The sequence below is a fragment of the Dipodomys spectabilis genome, unplaced genomic scaffold (assembly GCF_019054845.1).
Source record: "Dipodomys spectabilis isolate Male_0828 unplaced genomic scaffold, ASM1905484v1 ptg000125l, whole genome shotgun sequence".
In the NCBI taxonomy this organism is placed as follows: domain Eukaryota; kingdom Metazoa; phylum Chordata; class Mammalia; order Rodentia; family Heteromyidae; genus Dipodomys; species Dipodomys spectabilis.
This window is the reverse complement of record NW_024870802.1, coordinates 16496365-16522766: the sequence shown is the minus strand read 5'-3', so window position 1 is coordinate 16522766 and position 26402 is coordinate 16496365. Positions and strand designations below refer to the sequence as shown.

At 41.1% G+C, this 26402-nt stretch overlaps 1 protein-coding gene across 5 annotated transcripts in view; it reads left to right on the top strand.

The window, feature by feature from the left end:
• Entpd1 (ectonucleoside triphosphate diphosphohydrolase 1) overlaps positions 1–25448 on the top strand; it is an 81558-nt gene extending 56110 nt beyond the window's left edge. For 4 of the 5 annotated variants that reach the window (XM_042689418.1, XM_042689414.1, XM_042689413.1 and 1 more), the window contains 6 exons: positions 591–750; positions 1564–1794; positions 3197–3457; positions 18318–18434; positions 21723–21860; positions 23802–25448. In XM_042689418.1, coding sequence (XP_042545352.1) covers positions 591–750; positions 1564–1794; positions 3197–3457; positions 18318–18434; positions 21723–21860; positions 23802–24008 — 1114 coding nt within the window. In that variant the 3' untranslated portion in view covers positions 24009–25448. The remainder of the gene's footprint in view (positions 1–590; positions 751–1563; positions 1795–3196; positions 3458–18317; positions 18435–21722; positions 21861–23801) is intronic. The other variant, XM_042689416.1, reaches the window with a different exon arrangement.
• The last annotated feature ends 954 nt before the right edge of the window (positions 25449–26402 follow it).

Sequence of the window (26402 nt, the reverse complement as noted above, 5' to 3'; positions counted from 1 at the left end):
CAAGACTCAGTGTTGCATAGCCTAGATCCTGGAAGCAGTTTCATCTGTACTATGACAACCCTGAAAGACTCTTCAGGTCTAATGGTCTCAAACAGACACAATAATTGACTGGTTTTCCCAAGGTGGCAGCAGAGGAAGTTGGGTATCTGTCCCCAATCTCTTTCCACTTGTGTTCTACTATAGCCCTAATTAATACCAACAAGTCTAACTTTGTAACCAACTAGGAGCCACCATTAATGGTTAATACAGCACACAGTAGCTCTAGATATGATGAGGCTCCCACCATAGAATTTTTAAAAGAGCTTTTGATATTTGTAATCCAGGAAACAACAGAGCAAAAATTGTACTACTTTAGGAAGACCAACTTACTCAAGGACAGAAAGAATTGGATCTGGAAAAGGGACAAAAGAGTAACTCTCCCTCATCTTAAAGGGAAGGTTCCTTTGACTGCCATGTGCAGAGATCTCTGTGTCTCTACTTACTTCATTGTGTTATGGTCCACTTCTTGGGGTATTACATGGACAATCTGCCTGAATGGGTAGGTGTCATTTTTAAGACAAAATAGTAACCTCACCTCTTCTTTTGTGTAGAATGGAAAATGAACAGTCGGCAGAAAGGGTCCTGGCTGCAGTGTCAAGGAGCCTTAGCAACTACCCCTTTGACTTCCAGGGTGCACGGATTATCACTGGCCAAGAGGAAGGTGCCTATGGATGGATTACCATCAACTATCTGCTGGGCAAATTCACTCAGGTAAATACCCACAGCATCCATGAAAGTGGCTCATTGAGGGCCAGTGCCATTGCTATCTCGGAAAAGTATCTGAGTTGCTAGCCAGAATGATGGATGGATGGATGAATGAATGTATTCCCACTTGTGTAAAAGTCACTAGAAGTATACTTGTCTTTTAAGAACTTTTTCTATTAGTGAAGAGTATTGGAGCCTTATCTTCACCTTAGGAGGAGACATGAGGGAAAATAGAATCTATTTTGTTTATAATTAGTTTAACCTTATTAAAATTAAAAATAGCTGAGTGAGGTGGCACACAGTTGTAATACCAATTACTTGGGTAGCTGAGGCAGAAAAACTGTTAGTTCAAGGTCAGCCTGGGTTTCATAGCAAGACCTGATCTCCAAAACAAAACCAAAGGAACCAAAAAGAATGATTAGTATCTGTCTCGTGCTGTGTGTCTTGTGCTATGCTGAGCATTATCAGAACAAGAGCATGAGGCAAAATTATTTCTGTTTTAGATCTTAACATTAATAGCCAAAAAGGGTTATTATTCTGCCCAACATCACACATCTCCTGACTTACTGAGTGGAAATTGAGACTTGAGTCAGCTTGCCTTAGGCCCCTTGTTTGTAAGGACTAGTCACAGGGCTTCCAAATTGCTGGGGTCTGGCTATATCTTTGAAGCCCCTCTTTTCTTGCTATTGATTTGATGCTGGAGCCTGCAGTGAGCTTTGCCCCCCACTTCACTGACTTAGGAAGTTGCTGAGTGCAAGAAATCCTGTGTAAATCAGGATATCCACAGATTGCTAGACTAGTAACTGTCCTCTCTTTTAGAAATTGAGTTGGCTCAGCTTCATTCCACAAAGTCAGGAAACCTTTGGAGCTCTGGACCTTGGGGGAGCCTCTACACAAATCACTTTTGTACCCCTAAACTACACTGTGGAGTCTCCCGAAAACTCTCTGCAATTTCGTCTTTATGGCAAAGACTACACTGTATACACACACAGCTTCTTGTGCTACGGGAAAGATCAAGCACTCTGGCAGAAACTGGCCAAGGACATTCAGGCAAGTATAACTGAATTCAGACCTGCTCTCTCCACATCTGGTCCTCAGCCCCCACATCCTGTTATTTCCTTTTTCTAATCCAGTAATTGGTCTGAAACTGATTATTGTGCTTTCCAAATCTTTTTAGGCAGGATACCAAACTACATCTGGTCGACCCCTATGAGTTGTCCCATGCAGACATCCCCTCCTGTGTTTGTTTACTGCACTATCTCCAAGGACACAAGTCAGATCCTTTCTTAGGAACTAATTTCTCACCCTGGTGGCAATGATAATGAAAGTTACACATTAGAGCACTGTTCAGAAGAAAGGTTGCCATTTATAAGCTCATTTAGACCAGTTTTAAATCTCTTTCCTATAAATCACAGAAAACAGAGTTGTTAGAAATGACCTGGAGAGGAGGAAGAAAACAAAACCTCAGAACAACACTGAATTTGTTAGTCCATACTTTAGATCTTATTCCCAGATGCCTCTGCATTTTGAAGGCAGCATCGTGAGAGAACCAGGCACACCCTGACTAGCAGACACAGAGAGGGTGTCACATCAGCTTTTCTGTCTTCATGAAAGGACAGCCAGTTCTCTTTCCCACAACTCCACCGCACCCAGCACTCTGGTCCGTAAGATGACTACCATACGAATAGGTGCTGCTGAGTGATGCCCACTGGCCTCAAAGCACCGTGAAGTTTCTTTTCAACAGCTGCCCCTTTTCTTCTTTTGAGGGGTAAAACTCGTTTTTATACTTTTGGCTTGAAGGACATAAGGCACTTTTCAGGTCTTGGAGCTTCTGATTGTTTGGGGAGGGGAGGAAGGGACGGGGTGTAGACCTCTGGCTTATAATTTTGAGATTCTGAGAATTTTCTTTATGTGGCCTGTGTAATTAGGATTATGCATGAAGGGGCAGTCCCAACTAATGGCATTTCTGAACCCAGAATCACTCTATCAACATTCTGTAAATATGCTACTACATTGATGTCGGGTACCTCCTCCTCCTCCTCCTCTTCTTCTTATTTGTTCTTTCTTCTTCTTTCTTTCTTCTTCTTCTTTTTTTTGTCGGTTGTGGGGCTTGAACTCTGAGCTTAGGCGCTGTCCCTGCACTCTTCAGCTCAAGGCAAGCACTCTTCTGCTTGATCCACAGCGCCACTTCTACTTTTCTAGTGGTTTATTGGAGGTCTCACAGAAAAGTCTCACAGACTTTCCTGCTTAGGCTGGCTTTGAACCGCAGTCCTCAGATCTCAGCCTCCTGAGTAGCTAGGATTATAAGTGTGAACCCAGTGCCTGGCTCTATGGTACCATTGGCTATATGCCAATGATGTTGCTTAAGGCCTTCACATTGACCATATCAGAGTATGTCTTTAGTCCCCAAAATCATTTACACAGGATTCCTTCAAGTAATTTTCCCATTCAGGTTTCAAGTAGCAGAACCATCAGGGACCCATGCTTTCACTCTGGATATGAGAAGACAATGAATGTAAGTGAGGTCTACAAGAGCCCCTGCACCAACAGGCTCCAGAAAATGCTGCCATTTGATCAGTTTCAAATCCAGGGTACTGGAGACTATCAAAAATGCCAGCAAAGTATTCTTGAGCTCTTCAACACCAGTTACTGCCCTTACTCAAGCTGCGCCTTCAATGGGATTTTCTTGCCACCACTCCAAGGGAATTTTGGGGTAAGTCTGTAAAATAATGAGGTATATTGGAGAACGATTTTAGTTGCATGTTGGAGAATATGTTTAAATTATAGGATTTCTTGTTCGCTCTCATAATAACGTTGAGAAAATTCATGGCTGGTTATTTGGCCACACAAGGGTAGCAATTGGGATTACCTTCTCAATTATCTCCTTGACCTTTTTGTGGTGCTAAGATGGCAGCTACTGCTCCAAGCATCACATCTCCCCAAGTAATACCAATGCAGAAATGAAGTGTAGGGTTTGTCTTACACACTTAATTTAATTATGCAGAAGGGCCATAGATATTCTCTTAGCCAGAATGTGGTGAATGCACTAAGGTGTGTTACAGGAAAATGGATTAAAATGGTTTAAACATTGTCTCCTGGGAGAAGTGTTTCCTGAGCACCTTAACTTCCTCTATGTGGGTACATTTAGGTTTCTGTAAGCAAGAAGAAGGGCTCTGGGGCAGGCATCATTAGAATCTGCCACAGTGACTTTCCAGATGTCAGGAGGAAAAGCAGCAGTTGGAGCAGCTGAGCATTTTCCTCTTTCAAGACATTTATTTAAAAGTAGAAACACAGGAAATCTCAAGGAAGATTTAAACTCAGAAAACCCCAAGAAAGATTTAAATCTGAAGGAAGTATTGAAATTGCAACATTGCATTACATTTTGAAGAGTTGAGAGGTATTTGAACTACAGCTTCAAATTCATTCCTTTCCAATTATGGGAGGACAGACCTCTTGATATAGTAATTCAGATTCCCATATTTTGGTTCTGAGACACCAAGCATTATTGCAATCACAAGGAGTATATTGCAAAATTATCTACTATCTGTTAGGCAGCAATTATTGACTAAGTGTTTATAGATACATAAATTTATTCAAGAAATCATTCAAAGAAATAAAGGCCTTTGTCTGCCTTCATATTCTTTTTCCCTTCTCAAAAATAAAAACAAGCCGGGCGCTGGTGGCTCACGCCTGTAATCCTAGCTACTCAGGAGGCTGAGATCTGAGGATCGCGGTTCAAAGCCAGCCCGGGCAGGAAAGACCGTGAGACTCCTATCTCCAAAAAACCACCAGAAAACCGGAAGTGGCGCTGTAGCTCAAGTGGTAGAGCGCTCGCCTTGAGCTAAAGAGCTGAGGGACAGCGCCCAAGCCCAGAGTTCAAGCCCCATGACCGACAAAAAAATAAAAAAAATAAAAACAAGACAGCATGGATAAAAGGAGATCTGATTCTAAATACCCCTCCAGAGAGCAGCTCTCAGTTCTCCTGACTCAGTACAGGATCATAGGAAGAGCTTCCTGGAGAGAGCTCAGGATCTACAGTAATCAAACCTGACCTAATTCCTGATTTTTCTCTTTCTTTCCTTGCTTTCTTTCGCTCTCTCTTTCTTTCTTTCTTTTCTTTCTTTCTTTCTCTTCTTTTCTTTTCGTCAGTGTGGGGCTTCAACTCAGGGCCTGGGTGGTGTCCTGTCCCTAAGTTCTTTTGCTCAAGGCTAGCACTCTACCACTTTGAGCCACAGCTTCACTTCCAGTTTTCTAGTGGTTAACTAGAGATAAAGAATCTCAAGGACTTTCCTGCCCCAGATGGCTTTGACCCAAGCTCCTCAGATCTCAGCCTCCTGAGTAACTAGGATTACAGTCATGAGCTACCAGGGCCAATCCTAATTCCTAATTTCTTAGGAACTTGGTGAGCTTTTCATTGTCTTGCTGTCTGAAAAAACAGCAGTAGGTAGTGTCATGGGTCTAGGCTTACATTAACCTTAGTGGCAGGTGAAACCTAAAACGTTAGTTGTTGGGGGTGCTTTTTTGTTGTTGTTGTTGTTGTTTTAATTGCTGTCATGGGGCTTGACTGCTCACAGTCCCTGAGCTCTTTTGCTCAAGGCTAGAATTCTACCACTTTGAGCCATAGCTCATCTTCCTGTTTTTGAGTGGTTAATTGGAGATAAGAGTCTCACAGGGACTTTTCTGCCCTGGCTGGCTTCAAACCACTATCCTCGGATCTCAGCCTCCTGAGCAGCTAGGATTGCAGGCATGAACCACTGGTGTGGGGCAAAAATTAGTTCTTCTTCCCAGCAGCCTTCATCCTGTCATTCCTGCAGGAGTTCTCATTGCCAAGTCCTTGGTACTTGTATTTGTACATAGGTATTTGTAACATATAAATCCAGCTTCAGCGGGGCACTGGTGGCTCACACCTGTAATCCTAGCTACACAGGAGGCTGAGATCTAAGGATCACGGTTCAAAGCCAGCCCGGGCAGGAAAGTGTGAAACTCTTATCTCCAATAAACCACCAGAAAATGGAAGTAGTGCTATGACTCAAGTGATAGAGCGCTAGCCTTGAGCTGAAGAGCTGAGGGACAGCACTCAGGCCCAGAGTTCAAGCCCTATGACCAACAACAACAACAACAACAAAAATCCAGCTTCATTCTTGTGACTTTCAAAATCATTCCCCTGGGTGTTCTAAACCAGAATTTATGATGGGAGGATTTTTGCTCCAACTTTTTGTAAGGTGGAGATCGGAAGATTGCAATTTGAGGCCAGGGTAGTTTAGTAAGAACTCATCTCAACAGAGAAGCTGGGTTTATGATGAATAATTATAATGCCAGCTTCATAGGAGCTGTAGGTAGGTAAGAGAATGGCTAGTCAAGGCTGCCTTGGGCAAAATCCCGAGTCCCTATCAGAAAAATAAAGCACAAAAGAGCTGGGAGTGTGGCTCAAATAATAGAACACCTGCCTACCAAGCCTGAGCCCTAGATTCAAACCCTAATACCACAAAAGCAAACCCTGCCAAATAAAAAAAATCTTGGCAATACTCTCATCAGTTTGGCCATGTGTAGCCATAGTTACCAGATATAATCAAATGTAGGCAAAGTAGAAACACCAAAAAGGAAGAGGGAACATCTGTTGAGAATTACTTATGGAGTAACTTCAGAATTATTTTTTAAGACCACATTGCATCATTTATACAAACAGCACAGGCCAGAAAGAAATTCAGTAAGGAACTAGAACATTTAAAGTGTATTTGTTTACATACATGTAATACATCTGACCACTGAGCAACACAGAGGTTAGGGAAGCTGGTTTCACTTGAAAGCAAAAATCCATGCATAGCTTTTTTTTTTTGTCAGTTGTGGGGCTTGAACTCTGGGCCTGGGCGCTGTCCCTGCACTCTTCAGCTCAAGGCAAGCACTCTACCGCTTGAGCCACAGTGCCACTTCCGGTTTCCTAGTACGTTTATTGGAGATAAGAGTCTCATGGAGTTTCCTGCCCAGGCTGGCTTTGAACTGTTATCCTCAGATCTCAGCCTCCTGAGTAGCTAGGATTACAAGCATGAGCCACTGGCGCCCGGCACCATGCATAACTTTTAATACTGGGAATAGAACTCTGAACTCATGCTGGGCAGGTGTTCTGCTTTATCCATGCCCTTAGCCATTTTATTTTTGTTTTTGATACAAAATCTTGTGACTTGGGGCTGGGAAAGTGGCCCAGTGGTAGAGCGCTTGCCTTGCATGCCAGAGGCCCTGGGTTCAATTCCTCAGCACCACATAAGCAAAAAGAAAAAAGCCGGAAGTGGCGCTGTGGCTCAAGTGGTAGAGCGCTAGCCTTGAGCTGAAGAGCTGAGGGACAGCGCCCAGGCCCAGAGTTCAGGCCCCACGACTGGACCCAAAAAAAAAAAAAAAAAAATCTTGCTGACTTTGTCCAAGCTGGCCTCAACTCATCATTTTCCTCCTCTGCTTCCTTAATTGTGATTACAGGCATATACTACCACACTCAACTCCCTACATACAGCTTTCTAAAAACAAAAACCCAAAAGAAGCCACAAACTATTCAGGGCCTTTATTAACAGGTGCGTGCAGTTTGTCTTTTATCTTGCTTGGCTTTTTGCGGGAGTTCCGGGGAATGGGGTCAATATCAGACTGGCAGAGGCTAGGTAAGCGTTCCATCACTCAGCCTATATCCCCCAGCCTCTCTTTTGAAAATGTTTATTATTTTTTATTTTATTTTATATATTATTTGTTGTTGTTATTTAATTAGTGTACAAATTCAACATGTTCAAACCCTTTAAAAAAGTGTTTGTTTGTTTGAGTCAGGGCATAAGTAATTTGAACAGGCTAACCCTGAACTTGGTGATCTTCCTGCCTCAGCCTTCAGAGTAGCAATAATTACAAGTACCATGCTCAGCTTTTCCTCCTTCCTCTCTTCCTTCTTTATCAGATAATTTAAAATCTGGGACTATAGTTGCATAACAACACACTGAGATAGGATTTAACAGATTTCAGGGTAGATAGAAGGAAAGAGTTATATACTCTTTAAATAACCTTCCATAAAATCTTACCTTAACCAGATGTAAAAGTGAAATCTTTAAAAGGATATTGAAGCTTGGCGCAGGTAGCTCATGCCTGTAATCCTAGCTACTCAGGAGGTTGAGATCTGAAGACTGCGGTTCAAAGCCAGCCCAGGCAGGAAGTTACCTGAAACTCTTATCTCCAATAAACCACCAGAAAACCGGAAGTGGCACTGTAGCTCAAGTGGTAGAATACTAGCCTTGAGCTGAAAAGCTGAGGGACAGCGCTCAAGCCCAGAGTTCTAGCCCCACGACCAAAAAAAAAAAATATTGAGAAAAACGCGTTTTAAAATTTTTGTCATTACCAAAAAGATAATTCTTAGTTAAAATAATCAAAACCACATGCTATATTAATAATGCAGATAGTTCTAGTTATCTGGTCAATGGGCAAAAGAATAGTATTTGAGGTTTTCAAGTCTAATCTTTTTTTTTTTTTTTTTATTGTAAAGCTACTATACAGAGGGTTACAGTTACATGAGTGAGGTTATGAGTACACTTCCTCTTGAACATTGTTACCCCCCTCCATTGTTTTCCCCCCTACCATCCCCTCCCTCCCTCCCTTCCCCGAGGTTCTTTTTTTTTTTTTTTTTGATTGTGATTAAATGATTACATAATTTCAAAGTCACAAGTTGATTCTAACTTCCCTGGAGCAAATTGTCTACCACAGTCTGTAATATATAACAGTGTTCACATGTTATATACCATATTTGTGATCAGCAGCATGGGGATATTTAGTAGTGGTTCAACCAGATGAGCGGGAGTTCTTTGTTTCTTAAGTCCTGTTAGTTTTGTCGTATCACCTAACCTTTTAGATTTAGCATCCACTTATCAGGGAGACCATGTACCGTTTGTCTCTTCGTTCTTGGCTTACCTCGCTCAACATGATTCCTTCTAGCTCCATCCATTTCCCTGCAAATGCCATTATTTTGTCATTTCTAATGGCTGCATAATATTCCATTGTGTATAGGTACCACAATTTTTGGATCCATTCATCTGTGGTGGGGCACCTAGGTTGTTTCCATATCCTAGCTATTGTGAACAGTGCTGCAATAAACATGGAGGTGCACGTGTCCTTGTATATTGGTTCCTGTTGTTCAGGGTAGATGCCTAGAAGTGGTATGACTGGGTCGTAAGGGAGGTCAATCTTTAGCTTTCTAAGGACCCTCCAGACTGCTTTCCAAAGTGGTTGTATAAGTGTACATTCCCACCAGCAGTGTAATAGGGTTCCTCTTTCTCCACATCCCCTCCAGCATTTGTCGTTGGCTGATTTGTGGATGTGGGACATTCTGACTGGGGTAAGGTGGTATCTCAGGGTTGTCTTTATTTGCATTTCCTTCACCACCAGGGATGATGAACATTTCCTCATGTGTTTCTTTGCCATTTTTATTTCTTCATTTGAGAAGTCCCTCTTTAGTTCCCTTGCCCATTTAGTAATTGGTTTGTTAGGTTTGGGAGGGATTAGTTTCTTGAGTTCCCTGTATATACAGGATGTTAACCCCTTGTCTGATATATTGCTGGTAAATATTTTTTCCCAATTAGTTGGTTGTCTTTCTAGCTTAGTTGCGATAGATTTAGCTGTGTAGAAGCTTTTTATTTTAAGGTAGTCCCATTTGTCGAGTCTCTCTCCAACTTGTTGTGACCCTGGGACTCTGTTCAGGAAGTTCCTTCCTGTGCCTATTAGTTCAAGTGTCTCTCCTACTCTGTCCTGTAGTAGTTTCAGAGATTCAGGTTTAATGTTAAGGTCTTTAATCCATTTTGAGTTGATGTTGGTGCATGGTGATAGGCTGGGGTCCACTTTTAGTTTTCTGCATGTGGCTGCCCAGTTTTCCCAGCACCAGCGGTTGAAGAGGCTGTGTTTCTTCCATTGTATGTCCTTGGCTCCTTTGTCGAATATCAGCTGGCTGTAGGCCTGTGGATTTATGGATCTTCTATTCTGTTCCATTGGTCTTCGGGTCTGTTTTTGTGCCAGTACCATGCTGTCTTTGTTATTATAGCTCTGTAGTAGAGTTTGAAGTTCGGCATGGATAGCCCTCCCATATTGTCTTTATCCCTTAGAATTGTTTTGGCTATTCTAGGTCTTTTGTTGTTCCATATAAATTTTTGGACTGTTTTCTGTATTTCAGTGATGTACGTCATTGGGATTTTAATAGGAATTGCATTGAATTTGTATATTAGTTTTGGAAGTATCACCATCTTTACTATATTAAGTCGGCCTATCCAGGAGCATGGGAGGTCTTTCCATTTCCTAGTGTCTTCTGCAATTTCTTTCTTTAACTTTTTATAGTTCTCATTAAATAGTTCTTTTACGTCTTTGGTTAGGTTAATTCCTAAATATTTTATTTTTTGGGAGGTTATTGTGAATGGGGTTGCTCCCTTTATTTCCCTCTCTTCCTGTGCGTTATCAGTGTATAGGAAGGCAACTGATTTTTGTGGGTTTATTTTGTATCCTGCTATTTTGCCGAAGTGACTTATGATTTCTAAAAGTTTGGGGATGGAGTTTTTGGGATCGTGGAGGTATAGTATCATGTCGTCTGCAAAAAGGGATAATTTAACTTCTTCTTTCCCTATGCGGATCCCTTTAATGTCTTTTTCTTGCCTTATTGCCCTGGCTAAGGGTTCTAGGACTATGTTGAAGAGGAGTGGAGACAGTGGACATCCTTGCCTTGTTCCTGTTTTTAGGAGGATTGGTTGTAGCTTTTCCCCATTAAGTATAATATTGGCTATTGGTCTGTCATAAATGGCTTTTATTGTTTTTAGAAATGTTCCTTCTATTCCTATTTTCTCCAGAGCTTTTAGCATGAATGAATGTTGAATTTTATCAAAGGCCTTTTCTGCATCTGTGGCGATAATCATGTGATTCTTGACCTTGGCTCTGTTGATATGCTGGATTACATTTATTGACTTACGTATGTTAAACCATCCCTGTGTCTCTGGGATGAAGCCTACCTGATCATAGTGTATTATTTTTTTAATGTGTTTCTGGATTCTGTTAGCTAGAATCTTGTTAAGGATCTTTGCATCTGTGTTCATCAAGGAGATTGGCCTGTAATTCTCCTTTTTGGTTGGGTCTTTGCCTGGTTTGGGGATGAGTGTGATATTGGCTTCGTAGAATGAGTTTGGGATAGCTCCCTCCTTCTCTGTTTCTCTGAAGAGCTTGAGGAGTATGGGTATTAGTTCTTCTTTAAAGGTCTTATAGAATTCTGCTGTGAATCCATCTGGTCCTGGGCTTTTTTTTGTTGGAAGACTTTTGATAGCTTCCTGTATCTCATTATAGGATATTGGCTTATTTAATTGGTTAACTTCTTCTTTGCTCAGTTTGGGTAACTTGTATTTCTCTAAAAATGCATCCATTTCCGCCAGATTTTCTTCCTTTAGAGAGTATAGCTTTTGAAAGTAGTCTGTTAGAATTGTTTGGATATCTTGGGTACGTGTTCTGATGTTTCCGGTGGCATCCCTAATCCTATTAATATGGGTTTCCTCTCTTCTTTTTTTAATTAATCTTGCCAACGGGCCATCAATTTTGTTTATTTTTTCAAAGAACCAGCTTTTTGTTTGGTTTATTTTGGTTATGGTTTTCTGATTTTCTAATTGGTTAATCTCTGCTCTCAATTTGGTTATCTGGCTTCGTCTAGTAGCTTTAGGTCCCATTTTTTCTTGTTTTTCTAGCTGTTTTAGTTGCAACATGAGATTATTTACTTGGTCTGTCTCCATTCTCTCGATGTGGGCACTGAGGGCAATAAATTTGCCCCTCAGGACTGCTTTTGCTGTGTCCCACAAGTTTCTTTGTGAGGTGTTTTCATTTTCATTGAGTTGTAGGAAATGCTTTATTTCTTCTCTGATCTCTTCTGTTACCCAGGCCTTGTTAAGGAGTGTGCTGTTCAATTTCCATGTATTAGAGAAATTTCTGCGGTACGCTTTGTTATTGAGAGCTAGCTTGATTCCACTGTGGTCAGATAGGATACAGGGGATTATGTCGATCCCTTTGTATTTGCTTAAGTTCCTTGCATGAACTATGATATGGTCTATTTTGGAGAAAGTTCCATGAGCTGCTGAGAAGAATGTGTACTGTGTTGTTTTAGGGTGAAATACTCGGTAGATGTCAGTTAATTCCGCTTGAAGTATGGCCTCACTTAATTCGGTAGCTTCTTTGCCAATCCTCTGGTTGGTAGACCTGTCCTTTGGTGAGAGTGGCGTGTTAAAGTCTCCTAGTATTATCGTATTGGGATCTATTTTATTCTGTAAGTTTGAGAGCATTTGTTTGACATATCTGGGTGCACCGATATTTGGGGCATATAAGTTGATGATGGTTATATCCTCCTCTTGGATTGTTCCCTTTATTAATATGTAGTGTCCGTCCTTGTCTTTCTGTACCGATTTTAATGAAAAGTTTATTTTGTCAGATATCAGGATAGCTACACCTGCTTTCTTATTGGGGGAATTTGATTGGTAGATCCTTTTCCACCCCTTCACTCTGAGTTTGTTTGTATGTTTGGCTGAGAGGTGGGTCTCCTGAAGGCAACAGATGGATGGGTCTTGTTTTCTGATCCAGTCCTCAGTTCGTTTTCTTTTAATTGGCGAATTCAGCCCATTTATATTAAGAGAAAGTATAGAGAGATGCATTGTTGTCCCTGCCATTCCGTTTTCCTAAGTTTTTCTTCTTTCCTTTCCTCCTGTGCTTGCTCAGTTAGACTTTGAGTAATGCCTGTTTGGGGCAGGTCCCAGTTCCTGGTTGCTTTCTTCAGGTTGTGTCCCCCCTCTTAGAATTCTTTGTAATGCTGGCTTAATGTTTATGTATTCATTTAGTTTTTCTTTGCTATTAAAAGTTTTCAGTTCTCCATCGAATGTGAATGCTAGCTTTGCCGGGTATATCAGTCTGGGTTGGCAGTTATTGGCGCTCAGGGCTCGTATGGTGCTTTCCCAGGCTTTTCTTGCATTCATTGTTTGTGTGGAGAGATCTGCAGTGATTCTAATTTTTTTCCCGTTGTAGTATAGCTCCTTCTTCATTTTTGCTGCATGCAGGATTGTTTCCTTATTATTCAGATCCATCATTTTTACTATAATGTGCCTAGAAGTGTTTCTCCTGGGATCTTGCTTGTTGGGTGTTCGATAAGCTTTTGTGATGTAGTTAAGATGGTCGTTTTTGAGGTGGGGAAAATTTTCATTGACTATCTTGTTAAATAGGTGTTGCATTCCCTTGCTCTGGAATTCCTCACCTTCGTCCACTCCGATTATGCGAAGGTTAAATTTTTTAGCATTATCTGCTTGCTCTTGAATTTCCCTTTGGTTTAATTTGAGTGATTTTTCCATATCTGTCACTTTTTGGTCCAGTTGGTGTATTCTGTCTTCTGTATCTGACACTCTACCTTCCATTTCATTCACTCTGTTGACCGTGGCTTCTATTGTGGTTTGCATGGTGGAAATGGATCCCTTTATGGATTCAATGTTGGTTCTCAGAGTACTGATCTCACCTCTCAATGAGGTGAGATCAGTATGCATTACCTCTAATTTGGCGTTTATCTCACTTCTTACTGAGGTTTGTGCAGCTTCTATTTTTGCATCCAACTTTTGTTTGATATCCTGTATATCTTTTGATAGTTCATCCTTGTGCTCTTTCAATTTCTGATCCATTTCTCGCTTTATTTCTTGAGTCATTGCCTCCAGCAACCCTTGGATGTAGTTTTTGTCTTCCATTCCTGCTTTGCTCCCACTGGGGTTCTCCCCTGCGTGGCTGCTGGCTTTTGAGGTGAGCTTGCTGTCCTGGGTAGTGGTAAACCTTGTGATTTTTCTCTGTGATTTTCGCATGGGGGTTCAGGAGACTGCTCTTCAATCTTTTTTTGGTGTGTCTGTCTTTGCTTGGTTGCTGATTCTGTATTGGTGGAGAGAGTCTGTGCCTGATCTGGATTCTGTTGGGAGCCTATTTCCAGCTGCTATTCTGACTTACTTAGGATTCTCAGCTCTCTGCTGTAGCAATTCCCGCCTTTGGAAGGGTTGAGCAGCCTAGACTGCTTGTGTTTGCTCCTGCGGGTGCTCTTGGGAAGAACAGATGCTCTGGATGCACTCTCCCAAATACTGGAGTCTGCTATGGGCTCCTGATGTGTTTTTGTTTGTTTGTTTTGGGCTGGTTGTGGGCTTGAACTCTAGGTTTGGGTGCTGTCCCTCAGCTCTTCAGCTCAAGGCTGGCACCCTACCATTTGAGCCACAGCCCCACTTCTGACCCTTTTTGCTTTGTTCAGGCGCCGGTCCCCGGGCCTGGTTCCGGCCCCAGCCTGGAGCGCGCTCGTTAGGCCTGTGCTAATGTTTATACCACCTAGGTTATGCAGCCTGGAGGACACAGTTCAAATTTCTTCTACTGTTGGTAGTCTTGACCCAGGGGCGCTGTTCCTGGCTTGGGCATTTAAGCTCCCTTCCAGGGGCGCTCTTGCTCTGGCCTGGCCAGCAGAGTGTGCTCCACCGGCTGGTGGAGTTCTCGAACAGTTCCCAGTTTTAGTGGGTCCTGTGGTCCGGGTGTTGGGGTAGGGAGTCTAGGTCAGGGTCTGGGGATTCCCTCCAGCTCTGGTCTCCCTTGATGGATTCACTGTCCCCTGTTGGGTACTCACCCTGTAGGTCGTCAGTTGTTGTTGCAATCCGAGTTCAGTTGGGGTGGTTGCGGGCTGGGTTGGGCGGCCCCCCGCCGGGTAGTTGGGATCGCGATTGGGCGGGTGGTCTGCCGACAGGTCCCTTTGTCGCGCTGCTGGTGCCGGGCGGCTTTGGCGGGATGGAACCTCTCCGCTCCGGTGGAGAGTGAGGGGTGGGGGTAGGATCCTCGTGGAGACTCCCGGCTGGTAGGTTTCTCTGTTCCTGGCGATCGGCTGTTCTGCAATCCGGTACCTGGTGATCTGCAAGCAGCCCCCTGTGTCTCTGTGGCTCCGGCAGCCCCCGCCGGGCCGGCTGGCCGGCGGCTTGGCGCACTGCTGCGCGGCCAGTAAAGGTTGGGGGAGGGGTCTTCGCTCTTCTCTGTTCTGAAATTCTTCTTTTCCTCTCTTTCTTTTTTTGTTATTTTCCACCTCTGGTTTTTCTCTGAGTGTTCGTCTTTTTGTTGTTGTCGGTCTCTTGGGGAGATTAAACGTTGGAACTCGAACTCTCTTTTTGGTTGGAGAGAGCTGTGGCGTTTCCCTACTGCCCCGTCGCCATCTTGGTCCCCCCTCCAAGTCTAATCTTTTGAACTGAGGGCCCTGTGCTTGCTAAGCAGACAGTCTACCACATAAGCCACGCCTCCATCCCCTTTGTGCAGATGAGGCTCAGGGATCTCTGAGGTTCCTGGTACTGATCAAACTTGAATCCTCCAAAATGTAATTACTATTAATATAGACTGTCATTCCAGAAGCCTTACCCGTACCATACTTAACACATATTTACATTATCTGTATTGTACACAGTGGAAATACATAAGAACCATAAAAGATCACTATGTACTGTAATATGCAATGTACTAGAGAAATGAAATTGCTCATGTGGATATCAGATGTGTAACATGTATTTAAATCAGAGGTTCGCCACACTTGAGCTCACCATAACAGCAAAATGGAGGTACTGTGAAAGAAACCACCACAGTGATGTAGTATGGGCTACAGTGTATTTGTAGAATTGTGATTTAATGCTGCTCTTTCTTACCATTCTTTTGACTGAATGATATCATGTATCATATGTAAATCTTGGTTTACATACATTTTGACTTTAAAATTTTTATAATAGACTTTGTATTAATGGTAGTAAATAGACTAAAAATCTATATTGCTTTAACCACCAAAAGTTATCATCACATGGTAAGTGGCTCATAAATATTTTGCCTTCAGGTTAAAGTTGCTATAGAGGTAGGGCATCCTTAATGTCAAATCAAAATGCCCTGAAATTGGAAACTCTGGCAAGATCCAGATTTCAGATTGCTATTGTTTAGATGTAGAAAATAGTAATGTAGATTTTTTTAAACTTTTTTTTAGATGGAGTCTAATTTGTCAAGGTAGCACTTGAACTCTTGGGATCAAGAGATCTTCCTCCCGGGGCTGAGAAGGTGGCTCAGTGGTAGAGTGCTTGCCTTGCATGCATGAGGCCCTGGGTTTGATTCCTCAGCACCACATAAGCAAAAAAGAAACGTGGCTCTGTGGCTCAAGTGGTAGAGGCTAGCCTTGAGCTGAAGAGCCCAGTCCCAGTGCCCAGGCCCAGAGTTCAGGCCCCACGACTGGACCCCCCCCCAAAAAAAAAGAGATCTTCCTCCCTTAACTTGCAAATTATCTAGAACTATAGTTGTATAACAACACACTGAGATAGGTTTTAATAGATTTCAGAGTAGCTAGAAGAAAAGAGTCATATACTCTTTAAATAACTTTCTATAAATACTGTCTAAACTAGAAACTGAAAGATGAGAAACTGACTTGTTATTTTCAGTACTGAGGCTTGAACTCAGGACCTTACTAGGTGAGTGGTATACTGCTGAGTCATACCTCCAACTCTTTCCTGCCGGTTATTTTTCAGATAAGGTCTAGTTTCCTGTCCCTGTATATGCCTGATCATGGTCCAACTAGTTTATAGACTACTTTATGTAACTAGAATAACAGGTCCATACCACCATGCTCAACTCTAATTGAGAAGAGGTCTGTTAAATTCTCTGCCCAGGCTGGCTTTGAACAGAGATTCTCTCAATCTCAACCTCCCTGTTGCTATAATAAGTATGAGCCACTGGCTTCTGACTTAGGATCTGACTTTTTAAAGCTATGCTTCCTGGGGCTGGGAAGGTGGCTCAGTGGCAGAGTGCTTGCCTTGTATGCATGAGGCCCTGGGTTTGATTCCTCAGCACCACATAAACAGAAAAGACTAAAGTGGCACTGTGGCACTGTGGTAGAGCGCTAACCTTGAGCTCAAGAACTCAGGGACAGTGCCCAGGCCTACAGTTCAAGCCCCATGACCGAAAAAACAAACAAACAAAAAGCTATGCTTCCTGAAGATTACTTAGAATGTTTCTATCCTAATTTGTTACTCAAATGTAGACCCATAGGATGTAGATACCAAGTAAAATATTATAAAGAAAAATACTATAATATTGATTGCTAGTTTGGGAATTAAGGGACAGTTCACAGATTTAGGACAGTATCCTATCGATAGTTAAACAAACTCAGGAATTCCTAAAATGGAGTCGGCATTCTCAAGAATTGGTTTTGCATCCATTCTGGCAAAAGAAAATCCCTGGCTTCAGTTCCTGAAGCCTAAGAGCAAGACCAGAATAGTGGGGTTCCCCCCGCCCCATTAAAGTGTCTTCCAGCCACAGGCATAAACTTGGTGATGTGATCCTCAACTATGGGAGTTTGAGAAATGTTGCTGCTTGGGGTAAAGGAGGAGACTTTTTGTTTGCTTTTGGTTTTTGTCATTTGGGATAATTCTTGGAATTAAAAAAGGAAAACATTATAACTAAGATTAAGGTTACTTTCTAAATATACATAAACCAAGCGGGGAAAAGAACCTAAACCCTGCCATCAGTCTATCAACACTATTTTCCTAGTTTGAATTCCAATCTGTTTGTATAAACAGTAGTCGATGGCAAAAGAGATATTCCCAGAGAAATTGACCTTAGGTACTAAACCAGCCTGTGGCAGATTTCTGAAAAACTTATACAATAAATGTTGTCATTAAGTCTTTCAGCTGACAGGCTGATGGAATGAGAAAATGAATTAATGTGAATATGAATGAACTGAGTGATCAAGGGAAGATAACGATCTTATTCTGAAGTACAGCAAGAAAGATGAACATACCCAGCTCACTCAGCAGCGTTTCCCCTTGGCTCTATGAAGGGAGGGGATATGTCAGCTGTGTGGTTTGGAACAGGACCTTGATTTAAAAAAAAAAAAAAAACTGTAACAAGATCATGTTTCTTCTGTGACTACAGATGCTTCACTTAATATTTCTAAGTGCTGTCCATACCTTTTGATTTGACCCTTGGAAAATGATTTAACACAACTTAGGTTGTTTTTAATTCCTTTATGAATCAATGTTGCTTTGGGTTAACTTTCTGACTTTGTTCTTTTGGAAACCTTTAATGGAATGTCAACTACATTGCCAGACAACTGTTTAGATCTGAAATAGGGGAGAAATCATGCCAAAAAAAGGAAAATAGAAATATTTACAGTTATTAATTTTATTAACTATTTACTTACTACACATGAGATGTGTGTGTGTGTGTGTGTGTGTGTGTGTTGTTGATACCTTTTCAATCTGGCTGGCATTGTACCACTTAAACCATTTCACTGTAGTGTGTGTGTGGGGGCGGGGGTATGGTTTAAAAACAAAACAATAAAAAACTCACAGTGTCTTTTGAGAAACTTCCACTGGGCTTTTCACTGGAATTGAAGCATACAGATGCTATAGTAGCGAATTGCCAGTGGAGGGTTTCTTTGCTATTTTCAGAGCCAAAATTGAGCCCCCAAAAGGACCAAGTCAATGTCCCTGTGTGTTAGGCACAGCCTAAAACTGTGGGTGTTTCTACCGCAGGCATTTTCAGCTTTCTATTTTGTGATGGATTTTTTAAACTTAACATCGGAAAAAGTGTCCTCTGAGGAACAGATGATTGAGATAATGGGAAATTTCTGCTCTAAGTCCTGGGAGGAGGTAAGTAACTAGAAACAGAAACTGTCACAATTGCTGTCACTACTGGGGAGGTTATGAATCTGTTCTTAACTTCATCCAGGTTTGACTAATATCCAGTAAATGTGTTAGAGAAATCCAGTGGTGGAGTAAAGAATGAATTTATCCACATTCCTTGGTGTTTCTCACTTTATATGAAGTCCTTTAATAGGCTCTACTGACAGAGTCAGCAGTTCATCTCTACCTCAATCACTGCTTTTTCAACCTTGATGGTATGCATTTCATCATGGACCCAAGTTGGCGGATGTGGCCCTTTTGTCTGAAATCATGAGTAGAACCAGATACTTGTGTATAGAAAAGGCTATGCCAGAAGCCCCATACCTCAGTTTTCCCTTCTTTTTTATTTTTATTTTTTATTTTGTTGGTCGTGGGGCTTGAACTCTGGGCTTGGGCGCTCTCCCTGAGCTCTTCAGCTCAAGGCTAGCGTTCTACCACTTGAGCCACAGTGCCACTTCCCATTTTCTGGTGGTTTATTAGAGATAAGAGTTTCACAGACTTTTCCTGCCTGGGCTGGCTTTGAACCTCAGTCCTCAGATCTCAGCCTCCTGAGTAGCTAGAATTATAAGTGTGAGCCACCAGTGCCTGGCTGTTTAGAATGCTTTTAACACGTCCATTGTGTACAATTCATCTTGTTCAGTGATGCCCCTGCCATTACTGCCCCCCATCTAACCCATCCCCACTCATCTCAGGTTTCCTAGTTTTATTTTCACATATATACATTAAATATTATGACTACATTCACCTGCCATTCCTCTCTCCATTCATCCACGCTGTTCACTCAGCCCTACCACCCTCATATGTTTTAGCTTCCAGATATTTATCTTGTTAGCCTGTTAATTGCTCAAAGGGGTTACATCATGGAAACCCATCCCTACCATACTTTAGTCAGTTTGACAAACATGGGAAGTCTTTCTGTCTCCTGGTGTCTGCTTCAATCTCTCTCTTCAAAGATTTATAGTTTTCATTATAGAGGTCCTTGGTTAGGTTTATTTCTTGGTGGGTTTGTTTTGTTTTGTTGTTGTTTTTTAGGTTACTGTGAATGATGGTATTCTTCTAATGTCCTTCTCCATCTCATTGTTGATAGAAAGCTGATTTTTGTTTGATAATCTTATATCCTGCTCCTTTGCCGAAGGTGCTTATCAAGTCTAGAGTTTTTAGGGTGGAATCTATGTCCTTCTAGACATAGACTCACATCATCTGCAAATAGAGGTAGTTTGACTTCTTCCTTCCTATTTGGATCCCTTTTGTTTCTTTCTCTTGTCTTACTAATCTGCTAGCAATTGCAGTATTTACACTATTGCCCTTGTTTTTTTTTTAACCGTCTTTTACTTTCATTTTTGGCTGATACATAATAACTGTATGTTTTCATGTGGTAGAGTGTGATATTTTCAACATATGTACATACGCGACACTTGAGTCATAGCTCCACTTCTGACGTTTTTGGTAATTAAATGGAAATTAGAGTCTCCTGAACTTAGCTGCCCAGCCTAACTTCAAACCAAGAGCCTCAGTTCTGAGTGGCTAAGATTACAATTGTGAGTCACCAGCACCTGGCTGTAATATTTTTAAAATGGCTGTACTGATTTGCATTCCTATTACCAGCATGTAAGGGTTCTTTTTTCTCTATATCCTCACTAACATGTTACCTTTTATCTTGTTGTTAGTGTTTTATGTGTTGCTGAGGATTGAATGCAGGGCCTTATGTGTTAGCCAAGTGTTCTACCACTAAGCTGCCCATGCAGTGTTCTTTTTTTTTTAAGGTTTTATTAGCATATATTGTACAAAATCAGTTGCACTGTGACATTTTCATGCATACATGCAAAGTACGTTAATCATAATAATTCCTCTATTTCTTTCCCTTCCTTTCCCCTGTGTACTTTCTTCTTCCCAAGTTAGTTCTTTGGTCTACTTCCATGCCATTTTCAACTGAAAAAAAAGAGACTTTATTTCTTATTAATATACTTTCATGCCATTTTAAAAACTTAGATTCTGCATATGAGAAGAAACATGAGGTATTCATATTCCTATGTTTGGCCTCAAGTTAACATAAAAATCTCCAGTTACATCCATTTTCTTGTAAAAGACACCATTCTTTTTTCTTTCTTTCTTTCTTTTTTTGGTCGGTCAATGGTCTTGAACTCAGGACTTGGGCACTGTCCCTGAGCAATCTTGCTCAAAGCTAGTGTTCTATCACTTTGAGCCAAAGCTCCACATCTGGATTTCTGGTGGTTAATTGGAGTCTCTCAGACTTTCCTGCCCAGGCTAGCTTTGAACTGTGATCCTTAGAATTCAGCCTTCTGAGTAGCTAAGATTGCAGGCATGAGCCACCAGTAGTTGGCAAATTTATTCTTTCTATGGTTGAGTAATACTCTGTCCAAATTTGGTTGTTGTCTTAATGAAAACCAATCTGACTAAAGTGAGATAAAAATGTGTCATTTTGATTTACATTTCCTTTATGACTAAAGATGTTGAACATTTCTTCATGTATTTATTGACCATTTGTAATTGGCCATATTGTTGCTTTGTAGTAATGGAAACTGAACCCAGGGCCTTGCATATGCTAAGCAAGTGCTTTCCCACCAAGCTAAGTACTTAGCCAGTAAAATGTTTCCAGAGCTGAATGTGTTTCTCAGACTGTACTGTGCACATGAATCACCCAAGAATCATCAGAAAGTGCAAATTTTGAGTGACTGGGGTGAGAACTAACATGCTCTTTGAGAATGTTGCTGTCAGTACACATACTAAGCTAAGTGTGTGGTAAGGCTTTTTCTGGACATTATTCCCTTAAGATGTTTATAGAGGCTCTTAGCCAAAGAATCTGATGAATATATAGGAAACACTGACTAAAAAATAACAGACTCCTTTCATATACTGTATTTATAAAATTATATAATACATTAACATACTAAATAGAATAATATTCTGTTCATATTAAATATTAATATTCTAATAATATTAAAATATCAAGTTTAGGGGATGAAAAAGATACTGAAATTAACTGCTTTAAAACATACTATACCACAGGAACAACTTTTTTCCTAGACATATAGAGCTCTAGGAATAAAGTGCTTCTGTACAATACCATAAACTGAAAAACATTGTAGCACCCACTGTAGTACAGCACCATCCCCAGTGCTTCTGGGAAAGCCAACCCTCAAGCCCACGTGATCCTTCTCAGGTCTAGTAGTAACAAAGAAAGCTATAGAGAGATCCTTTTGTGCAGGTATGATATTTCCTTCGTTTCACTTCTAGGTAAAGACATCTTTTCCTGAAATAAAGGAGAAATATCTGAGTGAATACTGCTTTTCTGGGGCCTACATCCTCTCCCTTCTTCTGCAAGGCTATCATTTTACAAATGATTCCTGGGAGCAAATTCATTTTATGGGCAAGGTAATTTGAGCACCTGTTGGATGTGTGGAGGTTGGGTGGTGTTGATTGTAGCAGCTTTGGGCTCAAAAAAGATGGGAGTCAGTGTGATGGAAGTTTTGGCCCCAATGTCCTGTTTTGTCATTCCACCTCTGATCCAAACTGGAATTCTGTTTCACACTCTTCTGGAAATATCATCCAGCTATGGGACTGAAGGGGAGCTGACTACATTCTCTGTTGCCTTTCTTCCCATTGTACAATGACTAATTCTCATAAAGACTGAGATACTAAAACAATGTAACAGCACTTCCAAACTTCAGACTCCCACGGCCCCCCTCCCTAGACCCCTTCTTCAATTCAGGAAAGGACCATCATAGTTTCTTATAAGGAATGAAAGCTTTGTTGGTTGTTGCTTCAAAACTGACCAATCTGAAAGCTCTGAGTGAAGGAAGAGACTGAATGGCTATGAATGAGGCTGGTTACTTAGAAACCAGACTTAACAGAAGCCCTTGAAGAAGCAAAATCCCTGCTGTGCTTTACTGTAGTGCCACCTGCAGGTATTCAGAAACAGATACACACCAGGTGTGGGACTTAAGCTTGAAAGTATCAAGGGCAGTGTTTTTAAGCCTATATACACTAATGGCAAAAATATTTTGTCCCCTTCTAAAATGTGGTGATTTCAAGCAAAACAAAGCATTGAAGCTTTACAAATTACTAATTCCTAATACTGGTAGGGGTTTGGAGGAAAGAAGAATGTCCACATAGTTTTAGTTGGAGTATAAACTAATACAGTCTTTTGGGAGATTGACAGTATGTGCTAAGAGTCTAAAAGTGGATACATCATTTCCAATTTTCTATGATTTTTTTGGGGTCCGGTCGTGGGGCCTGAACTCTGAGCCTGGGCTGTCCTTCAGCTCTTCAGCTCAAGGCTAGCATGCTACCACTTGAGCCACAGCATCACTTCCGGCTTTTTTTTTTCTGCTTATGTGGTGCTGAAGAATCAAACCCAGGGCCTCATGCATGCGAGGCAAGCACTCTACCACTGAGCCACCTTCCCAGCCCTTTCTATGATTTTTAAATCCTAAAATGGCATAGAAATACCTAGAGACATGAAGATAGTAATAAGTGAATTCTTCTACAGAAACTTAATTCCCATATTTTTTATGCTCAGAGAGAATTAAAAGGTATGTCACAAAATGGTAACAGAAACAACTTCTGAATGGTGAAATAAAGGTGGTTTAAATTTTCTTTTTTAAGCTTAATTGAACTTTTTTAATTTGCATTTTTCTACTATAACCATGCACAACTCATGTAATTAACCACTTCCAAAATTACCATTCAAAGACCAGTTATTTTCCAGTCAGCTCTCAGGTGATTGGAAATTATTCCTAGGCACCTGGCAGGGTCAGAATATATCTTATATCTTAAGAATCCTTTTTTTCCTGCATATAGAGTTATCCAGCTTCCATAAAGTAATATTAACTTGTTGGTATTATTACACAGATTTTCCCAGATTGTCCTCTCCTAGATTTTCCCTAGTAAAGCCCAGCCCAGGCCTGGCAAAGATGTTAAAAGGACGGGACAGGATAGAACAATCATTTCCTCATCCTTTGTCTGCTTCCTGTCACCTCCTATGCCCACCCTATTGGTATAAACAAGAAAGCAATAATTAAAAAAAAAAAAAAAAAATAAACAAGAAAGCAAGAAAGCAAAGATCTATTGGATTAAGTCCTTCCAGGTAGAATCCATTTACCATATTCCTTTCTGAACTTTGGAATTAAGTGAAAATCTAAACTCTCATTTAGTCATATGCTGCCATTTTCCTCACAACCAGATGCCTAGTATAGAATATAACCTGTATTTTGAGAACAGGGTGCCTACTATCCTTCCACTGTTCTGGATAGGGTTGTATATAAACTAGACTAGCTTCTTAACCACAAATAGCTAACTTTTCACTCTTTGCAGGTCGAGGGTAGCAACGCCGGCTGGACTTTGGGCTACATGCTGAATCTGACCAACATGATCCCAGCTGAGCAACCATCATCTGCACGTCTCCCACATTCCACTTACATCTTCCTCATGGTCCTCTTCTCCCTGATCCTGGTTGCAGTGTTCATCACAGGCATATTTATCTGTAACAAGCCTTCCTACTTCTGGAAAGAAATGGTATAGCACGAGCAGCTGAAATCTGCTGTCCGGAATAAGTAATAACAACAACAACAACAACAATAACTTGTCCAAGGAGCACTTCCTTCCAGGCAGCAGCAAGATTATCCTTCCCTGATTTCCAGGGCCAATCTAGACCAGCCTGAGGCTTCCTTCGTTTTTGCTGAAGCCTTTTCTTGGGAAGTGTTTCACAACCCCTGCCTCATGAGCCTCCTGGCAGATAACTGTATCTTGTCTGTCTTTCCCAGTCACCTCTTTCTCTGTTGTACTTTATTCTTGTATAGGTTATAAAGACCTGCCACCTTTCATGATGTTTGCTTTATAAATGAACAATACTGACTGAACAATACTGAAGTAAGAGTTCTAAGTCCCATGCCAGGAAGCAGAGGTAGTTAAAAGAACCTCAGAAACTGGCTCACTCAGAATCTTTATGAATCTCTTCCTTCCTCATTCCTTCTTACAAAAAAAAAGCCATATAATGCCTTTGGAAAGAACAGACATAAATCCCATTCTCAGTCTTAGCCAAAGAGTTTTGCAAGGAAATATACATTTGTGCATCTAATACAATTGTTAATCTCCTTAAAATTGGTATGCCAGTTAATTATAATTTCCTGGGTGAGGCCAGGATGCTACCAGGTAGAACACTTGGACCAGAGATTTTTTTTTTTAAGTCAGATGAACATACGAATATTTAGATGTAAGAGAATATTAAGTTGTAGATGTTAGGAAGAAAAATTCAGTCATGACTCAGGGTCAGGAAAAATACAAACCTCCAATGCAATCTTTCAAGTTTTGTTTTTATTATCTTAAAAATACACATAACCTAAATATCACTATCCTATCATTCAAATCAGTACACTGAGTAGCATTTAGTATATTTACAATGTTTTGCAGATATCACTCTTTTGCTTCATAACACTTATTCACCAAGTAGTTGGCTATCACAAATCTTTCAGCTGACAGCTAAATGTGCTAATGAATTCTACTACAAAGATGGTTCACTGAATTTTAAAGCCATGCCACATTTATCATCCTAAGATTTAATTTAGTGAGAGTATAGCATTAGGGTGGAGTGGCATGCTTTTCTCCTGTGCCAGGAACCAAGTCTGAAGGTGGTGTTCTCATCGCTGTTATACAAGCATGAGCTTCATTTACTTCATAGAATGTTTTGTGGAGAAATGGCTATGGAATTTCATGGAAACAAGAAGAGACCCTACCGTTTCCTTTAAGGATCGCTACAAGTAACCTGTTGAGCAGGATTGAGTGGTAGTATCATTCTCACCTTATCCCAGGCAACCTGTCCATTTCTGGATCCAAGGACTGACTTTTGAGCCGATGCAGAAAGAAAGCAAGCTCTCCTACAAACTAAAAGCCAAATGTCCCTGTATCTCTTGAACGATCAAGCCATTTTTTTTAATAAAAGCTGGTGAATATAAACTTATTAAAGCTGTGTGCAGTGATTTTTTTCTGATAGTCACACCTGAATTTACTGGACCTTATGATTAAGAATTAGAGACCAAATTAAGAAATATTCAAACTTTCCTGCTGGTGGTGTTGGCCATACTGTTTGTGTGTGTGCCAGTCCTGGGTTTGGGCACTGTTCCTGAGCTTTTGGGCTTGAGGCTAACATATTACCTTTTCAGCCTCAGATGCACTTCCAGTTTTTTGGTGGCTTTGAACCTGATCCTCAGATCTCATCCTCTCAACCTTCTGAGTAGATAGGTTTACAGAAGTACTCATCTTCAGCAAAAATGCTCAGGGATAGCACCCAATTGCTGACTCAAAGCCCCAGGACCAGAACCAAAAATAACATGCCTTGTAGGAATATCAAAAGCCCAAAAGGGGTCAAGTGATAGAGCAACCTGCCAAGCAAGCACACACGCACACTTGCTAGCAAGTTTCCTAACTTCATCTTTGTTTAATATCCCAGAATAAGTATCACAACACTTAACATTTAACTCATTTTATAAAACTTGAAACAAGAACAGGGGCAAAAAACACACCAAAAAAGTGGTCTCATTTATTTATTTTAATAAACATAGGTAAGCATGTCAAATACCCAAACACTCGAAAACATATTTTTAGCCCAGCATGAGGGCACATGACTCAGGAGGCTGACATCCTGAGGATGGTGAAACCATCCTGCGTTTCAAATTCCTGAGAGAATTTCTGAGACTCCCATCTCCAAAATAACCAGCAAAAGTCGGGCTGGGGATGTAACTCAAATGACAGAGCATAACCTGAGCAAGCAGGGGCCCTGAGTTCAAACCCCAGTACTAATAACAATAAATTTGTTGCACGAATAACAAGCTCTAGAAATAAAAAGTCATGTCTACATGGAGAGAGCCGTTGCAGATGCCACACTAGTCAGAAATCCATGTACAGCCCTACCCTACCCCT